The sequence below is a fragment of the Pholis gunnellus genome (assembly GCF_910591455.1).
Source record: "Pholis gunnellus genome assembly, chromosome: 6".
Taxonomy (NCBI): domain Eukaryota; kingdom Metazoa; phylum Chordata; class Actinopteri; order Perciformes; family Pholidae; genus Pholis; species Pholis gunnellus.
Window position 1 is genome coordinate 15,186,263 of NC_136532.1, and position 14,067 is coordinate 15,200,329.

The 14,067-nt window shown below is 40.9% G+C and overlaps 1 protein-coding gene across 9 annotated transcripts in view; it reads right to left on the reverse strand.

Moving 5' to 3' along the window:
* trpm3 (transient receptor potential cation channel, subfamily M, member 3) overlaps positions 1-14,067 on the reverse strand; it is a gene marked incomplete at both ends in the record, with an annotated part of 121,564 nt that overhangs the window by 23,035 nt on the left and 84,462 nt on the right. For all 9 annotated transcript variants that reach the window (XM_079161179.1, XM_079161178.1, XM_079161186.1 and 6 more), the window contains 4 exons: positions 1,467-1,517; positions 1,737-1,871; positions 2,495-2,595; positions 8,742-8,814. In XM_079161179.1, the coding sequence (XP_079017305.1) occupies positions 1,467-1,517; positions 1,737-1,871; positions 2,495-2,595; positions 8,742-8,814 (360 nt within the window). The remainder of the gene's footprint in view (positions 1-1,466; positions 1,518-1,736; positions 1,872-2,494; positions 2,596-8,741; positions 8,815-14,067) is intronic.

Genomic DNA, 14,067 nt, shown 5'->3' on the forward strand with positions numbered 1-14,067 from the left:
AACCTTTGTCCACAAAACTGCATTGTTCATTTACTCCGTAGGAAAACCAATTTCTGCTTTGGCAGCTTTAGTCTACAAGCCAATCTCTGTGATTCTCTGTCTTCTGACTCAGGTTTCACACAATCTAATGAATGAACTAGATTAAACCTGAGAGCGGCCTTCACCGGACCGTACAGCTGTTATTAGCGCAACATCTGCATTCGAATCAAAACACTACCTGTGAAGAGTGTGACAAAACAATCCACAGAGAAGAATGAGAAAGAAAACAGCGATGACATGGTGACTCAATCCGAGAGACGGCAGTTCAATCGAATTAGCATCATACTCTGAAACAACAACGAGACACAAACACTCAGCTACACTATGGCAATTACACACAGCTCTGCAAAAAAGATGAGGATGTTATGCCATGCACTACGCGGTGTATGTGTGTGTGAGCGTTTTGCCTGTGTGCAAAGTAGCGTTGTGGGAGAATATTAACTGCATATTTTCTCTGCACCAACGTGAGATCAGAATTGTGTTTAAAGACAGAAAAGAGGTAAAGAAGGAGTGATTACAACATCAAGCCTCTTCAGCGACTCCCAGAGGAGCATGCGGCGTTACTGTAATCAGTAACATTTTAATTAATGAACATATTTCAATGCTAATGGTGGTGTTGCTGACCTCTCAATCATCTCTCAACAGTGGGATCAATCCTAATTGGCATGCAGACATGTGCTGATTTTAAAGTTCTTGGTTTCTGCATTTTATTGCAGTAATCATCAAGATGCTATGGGAGATGGGCTGCAAAAAAACACTGTAACACTTGAAGTGTTTTGGCTTAAGTGCAGCCAAAACCTATACATAAAGAGAGGATTCCACCATTTCAGCGTCTTAGACATGTAAAATACACAGTCCTGATGAAAAATAACATCTACGTTATGTAAGGGAATGTGCAATATCACTATTCAAAGAATCAGATGATACTGCATGCTCAAGGAACACACTTAATACTGTTTTTTATTACAACAAATAAAAACAGACATGAATAAATTGTGTCTACTGAGTTCTTCCTTCTCAGCCTCACAGCTGTTCCACTGCGGCCTCAGTTTGCTCAAACTTAAGTTCTGTGGATAAAGCAGTTTTTAATACATGTAGTGTTTGTGTACCATGACAGTGTGTGCCTTAGAGAAAGCACAGAGCAAATTGCTGAAAAGTCATGAGAGGGATGAGAGTCGTGCATAGCTCTACACAGCCGCTGCAGCCCGCAACTCCAGCTGAAAGAGAAATGCCGGCCTCTATTTGCAGTAACAGCAACTAGGGCTACCAAAATGTAGACACACTAATTGATGCAACACACAACGCAAAAAAGCAACTGAAACTATGTAGTCAAATGTGTCTTCTTTGATATACACATTCAAGCCAACATTCCCATACGATGTGCCTGAACAGCCACAGAGCTAAAGGGACGGCGGCGATGGTCTTACCTTTTTGACATCTCTGACGAGGTGGTACAGCGTGTTGGACGGTCCATGTCTCTGTTGAAAAACAAACAAACACAGCACATAAGTATATTATTACCATCACCGACAGTTCTTTAGGACAAAACTGACCCTGCCAGCTATATTGTTCAAAACCGGCACCATGTTTTTTTTGCATAAGTAACCTTTAAGTCAATATTTTAGTTGGACACTGTGTGTTTCTAAAAGATAACACAACTAGTATTTACAAACCATTTAATGGGCATTTGTTATTACCGTGTTGTAGAGCTCCTCCAGTCTGGAAAGCGTGAGGAAACGGTGCATACTGACTCCGTTTTCAATCAGCAGCTTGACAAAGTCCACTCTGTCCAGAACTAAGGCATCCAGCATCGCCTGCTCCAGCGAACCCACCTAAGGCACATGGGATGGAGAATACGTATGCTGACAACACCATACACAGCACGCACACTGCATACCACTGATACAAGAGCACTGCATGGAAATAAATAAAGATTGATCACCATCGCTTACTTAAACTACCAAAATGATTATTATTATAGGATTTCACAAAACATGTGAGTAGAGCCACACTTCATTATTTTATTTGTTTCTATACAACTCTCTTCTATAGACCAAACATCCAAAATAGAGTTGAAATAAACTTAAGCTAAAATTAAACATGAAGACTGCAAGGAATGCATACTCCTCAATTGCGATCGCAGATAACCAGAGCAATCCTTGATTATTATTTGCAAACATTTGTCCGGTGCTGAACCTTTAACCCGGGACTGATCCTGAGCTGCCTTCTGCATCACAATCACCTGTTACAGCTGACAGTATCCTTTTATTTGATGTTTTAGTCATCATCTTTCTCTTTCTAATCACGTTATTTTGTGTGAATGTTAAGCATTCTGAAGCACATTTCTTGAATGCATGCAATATCAATTGTTATTAATATTAACAGCTGTTGAGCAAACAGCATTTCTGCTGCGGTACGTTTATTGTCATTTATATTGTTTATGGTTCTTTCTTACAGGCCACTGCTGTCCGTAGATGAAGATTTGACTGCGGGCGATGTCCACTCTGTTCCAAGCCAGAGCCAAACTCAGCTGGTCAGGAGCTGAAGCGTTGGCACCTAAGAGAGGATACAAGTGTGTTGAGAGACAATGTCATGTTTTTGGTAAACAAGGTTGCTTAAACGCTGATACAAATTCAGAGATCCAAGTTTAGAACAATGTACATTACTAGTATTCATTAGCTGCTGCACTTTGTTATTTTAATGTTGATAAAGACCTTAAATCATTACTGCTCATCTTATATTCTCTTTGCGTGCTTGTATACTCATTTTCCCCTGCTGGATGCTATTTCATATTGTTCAATTTTCATCCGGTAGACAGAATCAATAAAGTATTCCATCTTCAAGATGGAATACTTTATTGCCACTTTAACATGAAATAGCTGATAGGAATTTGGTTTGGTTAGCTCACGCTAAACTAAATCCTCACATCACATACAGTGACTGCCTTAGGGCTTAAAACCAGCAGCACCACCTCATAAAACAAGTGTTCCCATGGAGATGCTATCAGCACCACAAACCAGCTGTGATGTATACCATTGTATGCATACCCTTACTGTGTCTTATACACAGGAATAATTACAGCACGTCCGTTATTTAGAAGTTAAGGGCATATACTGCCTCTGGGTAAGTGCTGTTGCAAAACCTGGCTGCTCTGGTTATAATACTTTTCAGTCTTTTAAAAGGTTGGGATGAAGTTAAAAAAAGATCATTTGGAAAGGTGACAAAAGGTCTTGGAGAATCTTTAGTCCCCTTTTCCATAGTCTAATGGTGTAGGTTTCAGCAAGGAGAGGTAGAACTTTGTCTATGATTTTTGATGCTGTGAGTATCATTTTGTCCTGAGGTTTCCTGTCTTATGCTGAAATGTTTCCATACCACAAAGTTATGCTGAAGGTGAAGATATGTGGATATAACATGTTCAGCTCAGCCTCTACTGAGCATTAGTCAGTACTGCTGTAGAGTTGTCTTATCACTCTAAAGAAGAGGAGATTGGTACACTCCAACATTTGTAGAACTGTACTTTGAATTTCCTGACAATTTACTTATGACCAAAGGTTGGTGGCCGCTATGGCTATTATGGGAGTCCACCAATACTTTTATTTTGAAATATACTTCACGTAGAGTGACGTCAGACTTTGACCTTGAGTCACTCTAAATCAGAGAGCAGAATAACTGCAACATTCTGCAGCATGACCAAACACAAGAGGATCCTACAATCACTTTTAATTAACAACTGTGAGTATCTAACTCAAGAGATCTCAGATCAAAATGTGTAAATGCATCTTGCATGCCCATAACAACATCACTCCATGACTAACTTCATCAACACTTTTAACGGCAGAACACAAAATACAGTTATGAAACATGTCACACTATCATTTATCTCCATTTGGTTTTGTGAATCTTATGTCTTGATAGATAAAACTAAAATACTGCAGTGAGTAATCTAGCTTGCACTCAGTAGGTATTATAGCGTGCTGCAGGAATGAGTCCTAAGAACCGTAAATGAGAACACCCGGTTCCTTTGTCTCAAAGTCTTTTTTTTGGCTAGATGCCTGAAATTAGGTGGTTAATTCCAGAAATATTACAGTTTTGTTCTGCAACTGAATTTGAAGCTTTTGCTTCTTAAAAAGACAAGTGGCTAAATGAGACTACACAACGCCTTCACGCCGACTAGTCTGCCTTCAAAGCCTCGTTGTGTATACACACGCATATGCGACCGTAGTGTAGATTGTTTATGGCCTAGCGTTCGCTTTTTACTTCTGCCTATTGCATTTGCGTTTAAAAAATGATAGGCATTCATTTGTAAACAAAACGGGTAAATATCATAAACTTGTGTTTGTCACAAAGCTTATTTTCTACAATAATCTGAAATCCCATGGAAAAATCCCATTGGCTTTGTGTCGAGAGAACCAGTGCATTGTTGACTTTTGGGATTGGCCTACAAAAATCATCCCTGCAGCACTCTATAGCGACATGACTCACAGTAGATTCATCACACTTTTCCCAAGCAGCTAAAAACATCAACAAAACATCTTCAGTTTCGAAACTGGAACAAATCTTCAGCTGGTAATCGAACAATAATTTAGCGTGGTAAGAAATATACTCCTAAATCTTTATCCAAACACGGTTCTCAGCAGTGGTGCTCTGGAAGTCTCTATGTCTCTCTCTCAGTAGTGGAACTCCCTATGGACATCCCTTGGCAAGGCGTCCATGCTCGCCAAGGTAGCGATAACCCGATTTGTTCAGGTCCTATGCCCTGACAAATGAGCTATCCTGACCCTAACTACTTAAGGTCAATGCTTTACCTTAACCAATACTCTCTGCCTCAACCAGCTACACAGGGTGGGTCTTGCTACGAAATGCAGTGGGATTCATAATAACACATCTCTCACCTCTTCTTCTTCTGCAATTGTGCCATGGCTACAATTTTAGATTGCCCACTACTGACCATGACAAAAAACTTAATTAGATGTTAATCTAATGTGGGTCACATTTGCATTTAACCATTTACATTAACTAACGAGCAGGCTGGCTAGCAAGGCATTTATGCCTTATTTTTAATTCTGCGGAAAAGCTTGCGCAGAGCATCTGCAGAGCTGCAGAGATTGGTTTGCTGAGCTCGCAGAGAGCTGCAGGGACGCGCCGTGGACCTCCTGAGAACTGTGACTAACGCGTCAGGAACACGCAGAGCGCATAGGCACACAGCCGCAGGAGTATGAACCAGACATGCAGACCACGACGCAGACTCATCGCGTGATCTAAGGGGAGGATGGGAATACCAGAAATTCTCACAGTGACATGACTAAGAACATCTACAACCAAATCCATCTGAATTTGAGACAATGTAATACTTTTTCAGGCCTTTTATTAGTAGATGTGTACTCATTAAGCCATTTTAAGGATCTGCTTACCAGCCTGATAAACACAGACAAAAAAAGACTTTCTGGACAGATCTGATTAATGTAATACTGGATAAAGTAACGGCAAGAAGGCATTCTTCATCTTTTTCTCTCATCTTCACTTTTGTTTGTTAAGGGTTTTTCTTTAAAATGATACGTGTTAACCTGCAATTATTTTTGCACACATCTTTAGTTTTAGTTAAACACGCCTGCAAAATGTAAGACAATTATTATGATGGGGTTTATGATCATCTTAGCCCGAAAAACACTTGTGAGATCCGGCCCTATGTACAGTAATATCTCATACTTTAGGTACAGTATGTCTTAAAGGAGCATTTACAACAGTGATACAGTATTTATTGGATGTGATACGTCTCAAACACTTCATCCAATAGACAGAAAACTAAGAGGCAGTATATAACAGAGGAGGGACAGAGGAGGACAGTAAATATAAAACCAAACCTCTCTTTTCAGACCTGATTAGAGCTGTATGCTCAAATGTAAAATAGCTTAAATGCTATTGAATATGCTGCAATAAAATACTGTTTTATATCTTAGTGGCACTTAACCAATTAGATCGAACAGAAGCACAGTCTGCTGTTCACATTAATAATTTACCTGCACACTGGGAGGAGTTAACCAAAATGAGAAAGATGAGGCAACAATTCATCCCGGCCTTTAGAGGAATCCCCTGCTATATAAAGCATAATGATAATCCCTTGTGTTTAGGCCAGTCTGTGTAATTTTTAATAAGCACAGAAGTATCATGACTTTACACCATGCTCTCTCCATCTTAAAGTACTGCACAGCATTACTGGAGCTTAATTGTATGAGTTCAGACAGAGCCCTGCTAATAAGATCCAGAGCCTACTAATAAGAGCTTTAGTGGAGATAACTGTATGTGTAAAGGCAGGTTGGCCTTGCTTTATTAAAGGCTTGTAGTTTCACTCAGTCTGCCTACGGGGAGGTTGAACTGTATCCAACTGACTTTATGGACCCAATTGTCAAGATATTGAGTACTTCATACAGCGGACCATCAAATACTCTAAACTCCCCTCTGTCACACCACGTGTCTTTTGCTGCCACTTCTCTAAATCTCTCTCTCTCTCTCTCTCTCTCACACAGGCTCACACACTCACTCCTTTTATTTTTTTATTCTGCTCCTGATCTGTTCTCCCCTCACCGTGTATTCCTGACTGTGCTGTGCCTTGTTGAGCTGCAGGCAGTAGCTTAGTTCTTCAGCGAAGGAGTCTAATCCAGTGTTTTAAAAAGCTCTCGGGCAGGATGTGACTGTTTCCATTTTACACTAAAAGCCTTAACGCGTCTCATTCACTCACTCAGATGCAGAATGAGACTTGCATGTAAAATGACCCTCGTGTTGTTTCCCATAAAGGACCCCGTTCAAAAGTGAACAGAAATGAACGATGGAGACAGATGGAGTCGATAAAATACATGAAACATGTATACATAGAGGAAGTAATAGGGCTAGAGAGCAAGTGTCTGAGATGAAGATCAGGGAGTGATGCATGGGCCACAGAAATAATACATCTTGACTGTTACACATAAATTATGTAAAACATGTTCCTCTATCACTCTCTCCCTCTCCAAACTTGTTAAGTCTCTGTGGAATGAAATGTTCCTCTGATAGTTAATCAAATACATGTGGGTGTGTACCTCATGTGTTCACATGTATAGGTGTGTGTTTGAGAGAAGGCATGCCTGCAAACTCCAGCGGGCGGCGTGAGCGTCATATTCCTTGAAAAGGGAAGAGCAACCGTGATCAATATAAGCTACTGCAAAATCAATCGAAAGTATCGATCTATGAATCCTGTGTGTGTGTGTGTGTGTGTGTGTGTGTGTGTGTGTGTGTGTGTGTGTGTGTGTGTGTAGAGGGGTTGGGGCATGGGAAACATTGAATGAGGTGGTTGGGTTTAATTGCTATGTTTGCACTTGAGGAATTTTCAATTTTGTAACTCAATTTGGTCCATTTCCTTGCCTTTAGTACTTAACAATTAGTTGCAGTGTAACAATTGCAGCCACTGCTATAGCTGTCTAGCTCTCTCTCTATCTTACTATGTCATACTTTAGTGCTGTGCTGCTGTTACTTTGCTGATGAATTATTTTATGTGTTGCAGTGTGATATGTGGAGGGGAAACCAAGCTAGATATACACCTATAAATCACTTTTTGCTTGTGTGCAACAATTGTAATGCCCCTTGACGGCTGTGTATAACATTACTTGTCTACTGCGTGTATAGATAATAAACTTGAACTTTGGGATGCTGGCCACACTGGAAGCATTAATGTAGTGCTGAGAAATGAGAAGCTGATGTGGTATAATAGCATATAGTTAAGTCTCATTCAGAAGGGATTGTTGACCTCAAGGGAAATTAATTTGATAAATGGAAATTAAATTGAAAGATATACTTCAAACAAGATTAAAAGACACAATACATTTCATTAATTCATTGGCGATGGTAAGTGTCTTCCTGTAATTATTTGTCTGTGGCCACACAGTTAATGAGCAGCTGTGTTCATACTCATTGATTATTCTGCAGGTGTTGTATTATATTATATATTGTATGTTGGGCATATATTAGCATAAAATGTAGGAGATCTGAACTCATTGCAAGCTTGTCTGCAATAGCTTTAATTGCTGGTAGGCCACGAGAGCCACAACCGCCTCACATTTAAAGGAATACGTTGATATTTTGTGAAACACACTTGAAATACACTGTACAATAAATATGTAGCTAAAACCAGCAAAATCGTCCAAAAAGCACCGCTAAAGCTCTCGAATGAAATTTATATCTTGTTTAATCCAACCAAAAACCGGAAAGTGGAAATAAGTTAGTGGACCAAGCCAGTGAATACTGGACTTATAGTATATTGGGCAGGCATTGATAAGAGGACCCCATACTCTTTCTCCTAAAACTGTAAGAAAGCAATTGTTTGATAAGCTAATGTAACATAAAGACTTAATGCTGCAAGTTGGCTTTCGAGTCTTCCTGCCACGCAATGATCAAAAATTGCTTAATGGAGCTTTAAAAGGGAAAAAATAAGGATAGATGTTTATGTTTTATTCCCAAGCTATGAACTGCAAAAGTAAAAACAAACTTGTGTGTTTCGAACATGCACCCAAACTGGGACAGTGAGAGGAATGCTTTCTGAAACGATATCATCCTCCATTTATGTACAGAAGCTTCCAAACAACAACATCACTGGAGGGAGACAGTGAAATGGAAGCCATTAACAGTACTGTACATTCTTGCTCCAGCACACGCACATGAATGCACACACCCACCTTTTAGTAATGCTGTGAGGATGGCAAGGTCAATGTCCTGATGACCCTCCGACCCCATCCGGAAAACTGTTATCTGAGAGACAACGAGAGAAAGAGACAGACGCAGAGAGAACGAGTGAGAAAAAGGTGCATTAATTCTACACCAAGCCAAATTGTTTGAAAGCTAACTCTATTACTTCTATTGATGTTTGATTGAATGCATCAAGGCTTATAGCATAACAAATGAAGTCACTTCTTGAGAGAGAGAGCGCTCTTATTTGCTGGATTAAACGTCTTCACTGAAAAACACTGAGGTGCAGGAGGAGAAGAGAGGTATTGTATAGCTCTGATGTAATGTACTGTATCTCCTCTCCAGCCTCTCTTCTCTTCTTGTCGGGAGGGAATGAAGGGATTCACTGAGAAGGCAACCGAGGGGAGCGAGAGTAAAAACATAGAGAGAGCTCAAATGAAACCTAGTAATGCTCTCCATTACCAAAGATCATTTTGCTCGTTTTCTTTTTCTGTTTCAAACATTTTTTGGAAAAGGCTTTCAGGAAAATATTTTACACTATGGCCACTTGAAGCTTTCGCCTGTGTAGTCTGACATGTCTTTTAGCTGCATTTTTTATATCCTGCATGAGATGAACTAATCTGCTGAGAGGGAAATCTGAGAAATGGGGCAGCTTTTCTGGAATTTTTGTTTCTGTAAAATACAGCATGCGCGTGTTCACCCGTGTGCATGTGTGTGGGCATACATGCTCGTATGTGTGCACGCGTGAAGGGCACCTTGTGGATGTCGTCAACGAGAAAATGCGTGTTCCGAATGCCTGATGAGCTATTCCTCTAATCCCTCCCTCCACCCATCCATCTCCTCCCACCTCCCTCTCTTCCCTGCAGTCCATCTCCCTTCCCATCTCCCCCCTCTAAATGGCTTCACTTCGTGGAGCTCTGGGAATCTGCGGGCTTTGCTGCTGCTTTCCCTTGGGCAATGCTGCAATGTTGTGGGGCTAACCCTCTTTCTCCCTCTCTAGTCACACAATCTAAATGCACAACAGTAATTCAATTTACATCGATGATTTACAGTATCTTTTACGTTAGCTCATTCATCATTTGTACACCATATGCTGATGACATTTTGGCTCCTCCCTGAGAGAGAAATGAGTGTGGCATCATGAAACACTAGGGTAGATAACCTTGGGCACAAGCTAGCTTGACCAACGGCACACCACAAAAAAATCATCTCATCTGCATGCCAAATTACCTCTTACACAGCCTTTGGCAGTTGCACTGCCTGTTATTTAGAGGCAGTTTGGTTGATTTCTTTCCCCCACCTGCAGTCTGCAAAGGCCCGCCCCACTCTGCCTCTGATCGGCTAGTACTCGTTGCTTTCTTCACAGAATGTGTTAAGCTTATTGCTGATGAACAAGACTGGTGGAAGTTTCAATCACTAATAGGGGGAGCATCAAAGTGTGTGTGCGCGTATGTGTGTGTGTGTGACGGTCACTATCAGCCTGTGTAATCAAAGGGCCTTTCTCCAGGCGAAATAGGAGTGCAATGGGATGTGAAGGTATCGATTGAGGACTTCATGAGCGGGGACACCAATGAGTCGCTGGTGCAGTGTGTAATGTGTTCATGTGCTTCTTTGAGTTAAGTTATAGTGTGTGTGTGCGTGTAGTTGTTTTGGAATGCTGCAGCCAGTGGCTGGATTATTATTTGCTAGAATGCATCTTTCGCCTTCACTCTAATGGATGTTAACAACACATTTAGGGAGCCATCTGCTGAACACACATGCAATACTGTGATCTAACCAAGCGTGTGTGTTTGAGCGTTTAAAACAGTGTGTTTAAGACAGTGTGATTTGTTCTGTGTGTGCTCTTATGTCGTGAGTGTAAATTGATTGCAAAGCTGTGACTTTCTAACAATGTCAGTGTAAGAAATAACCATCTATCATTTTTAAGGGTGTCCTCATGAGTGAGCCTAATTTCACCTAATCAGTACAGAATCCTGTCCTGGCCACTTGTTCATTATACCCTGTAGTTATCGTTATAGCTGATTGGAGAGTTCACTTACAGACACACACACACACACACACACACACACACACACACACGGCTCGTGGCTGCCTTCAGGACAAAAGATGGATCACAGTGTGATAGAAGAAAGATGATGATTATTGAAGACATTTGCCATTGTTTCTATTCTCCCCTCTCTCTCCAGGCTTTATCTCCACTCCCTTTCTTCCACCTATTCTCTTTCTGCCCCCCACCTACTACAACTAGTCTAACATCATCCTCCCACTGGCATGCCTACCACCCCAACTCCCCCCTTCCCACATTTGCCTGCTTCCTCCTTACTGCTTCCTCCCTTTTCCCTTCCTCCAATCACACCTCCAAGGTGACCCTGTGGATATGTTCTACCTGTTATCACAAAGGCTCTACAATACAGAGGCTGAGCAACACAGCCGCTATGACAACGCAAGGTTGTGAATTTAATCTCTACGATCACACAGGGTCAATAAGCGTGTGCACGAGGTAAACAGTCGGCCTCTCCCTCATCTGTTTTCTTCCTCTTGTACAAGCAAAGGTGCTCTCGAGTACTTACTGTGAGCAAACACGTTTATTGAAAGGGTAGGCACAGCTTCGTCGTAGTTTTGTACTAACGGCATAAGCTCACCCATCCATTGTTTAACATTACATTTTCCCTGTCTTTGGTCAAAACTGTATCCTAACATATCTTAATATTCTGAATGTATTTTGGCCTCAACACCGACAATCATCACCTGAGGGGTCAACATGCAAGGGACAGGGCACTGACTCGTGTCTGTCGCACTCCATCAAGAAGTTGACAAGAATAGAGGAGGGAGGAAAAGACCGGGAACGATAAGAGAGAAAAGTGGAGGCAGGGATCAGGAAGAAAGACGTGAGGCAGCAGGAGAGAGAAAGCATGTGTAACGATAAGGACACAGAAGGAAGGAGATTCGGTGTTGACAAATTCAAATGAAAAAGGAAGAGGCAGTGCAATCTTTCTCAGTGTGACTGGGATCTGTTGGAGGATTCCAACATCTTCAGAGACGCTAAGCTACGAGCTTAGAAGAGGATCAGAAAACATGCTCTTCACGCTGCAGTGAGCCAAGCTGATTGGAAAACATTCATCTTCATTTAACAGGCAAAGACCCTGCTCGTGCTGCTACATGTACATACTGTACAAGACCCCTTACACACACACACACACACACACACACTCATATAGTCCACAAATGTTTCCAAAGCATCCTCTGTGGTCCATACATTTAGAATGGTTAGCAGTTCAGATCTGTCAAAGCTCTGCTAATGTGTGAATTTGAGCATAACATATTTAGATGAATATTTATTACCTTCTGGAATAAACCATAGACCAACAGGGTTAAGCAGCACAGCCAAAGCAGAGAAAAGAGAGACATACGTTTCTCTATTCATGACATTTTAAACTGATAACTGCCCTGCTGATAATCATCCAAGGCATTGTCTTTCTTCAAGAATATATCTGTGTTTGTGGCTGAAACTCCCTAATGTACCTCAGTTTCACATGTGCTCTCCACCCAAACTATTTGTTTTCCTTCTCTTCTTATGTCATTTCCTGCCCACTTTCCCCTCTCTCCCTAAATCTGTCCCTCCATCTCTCTCATGGTCCATTGAAGTCACTCTGTCCTTCTCCTCATCATCCTCCCACTCGTTTCTCTTGTCAGAAAGGGGGAGGAACATTGCGGGTGGGTGGTTCCTCCTCAATATTTAATCTGAATTAAACATTTAAGGACTATTCTACACTCAATTATTCATACCAAATAATCATCTTGCCCCCCCCCCACCCCCCCTCCCATCACAAATGTGTGAAGTGCGAAGGGCTGAGAGTGAGAGATGGGGAGGTGGAATGAGGTACTTCTCTCTTAATTAGACCTAGAATTGGATTAACACATTTCTAGCAAAAAAAGAAAAAGAGTTGCATGACAACAGGCCTTGCTGATATTTAAAGGCACTGGTTCACACGCAGCCTGTAGTATCTTCAGTGTGCTGGTTTGACATTTATATAAAATGATTTAACCTTTATGTTGAAGGGATAAAAGAAACAAGATAAGTGATCTGAATACATGAGGTAGATAACTACCCTTATCATCCAGACAAGTTGATTCAAATGTGGCCGATGCTTTCTTTTAGTATTCTCTTTCAATGCAGTTTCATAACACACCATCTATGTTACCCTCGAGTAAAACTAAAGAGCTTGCAAATCATTCATTGATTAGCTTAACAATTATTTCCCATACCTTCCTTCTCCGACTTGGAACCTAAAATTCTATCATTTATCAGAACAGATTTTTTTCTTTGGTAGATGATCCAATGAAAGCATAAAGCAGGTAATTGGTACTATTGTTTGTAGCTGCAAAGAGCCCTTCCCAGTTTTATAATTTACTGCCTAACTGATTTCACAGCAACATATTAATGATAAAATGTATCATCTGGCATCTTGAAATGACAATATTAAGGTATATTGAGGCTTGAATAAAACTGTTCCACTTTTGGTAAAACAAGGATAAAAACATAAAACACAGAGGTACACACGTACATATACATTTCAGTGTGTACTTACAATGGATCACAAGTTTATTGCCTTTTGATACAAAGCATAAATAGCCCTCAGTATGATAAACAAAGCAGAGGCAACAGGGAAATAACTGAAGCACAAAATGTCTACATGAATAAACCAACATGCTGAAAGACACATCCACTCTTTAATCATCCTACTTCTCTTTGCTGCTTCCTGTTTAGTGCTGGAGAAATTATTATAAAACTATTGGTTGTTGACGATGTAAATGTAAAATAAAACATGAACGATTTCATTAGACGGTCAAGATGAGAAAAATACAGATTTAAGACGGCTCGGACTAGGTTTTAAGACAGTAAAATCTCATGAAAAGTAATTTGGTGTAAGGCCGGCATTAAGCAGACACTCTCACAGCCAGTCACCTTTAGTCTTTCTCTTTTCCTCCTATTCTTTGGCTTTCCTGCTGCAGAGCCAGAAAAATGAAACCGCAGGCGAGCTGGCACACAGACAAACACACAGTTTCATTCTCTCCCCTCTCACACACTTACCCCTTTCGGCCCGCAGCACTGACCCAGGATAAACCCACATGTGCTGCCAGTGTAAATGAGTCAACGCAATGTTTTTCTGACCCTGCTCCTGATCTGAGAGTTAACATGCGTTTGACACTACTTGGCTTTGGTATACAAGGTAAACACAGGTGTCTACAATTATTATTGTTTTGGGATTGTAGTACTATAGAACTAATATGATTTCACTGCATCCCAATAGTAGG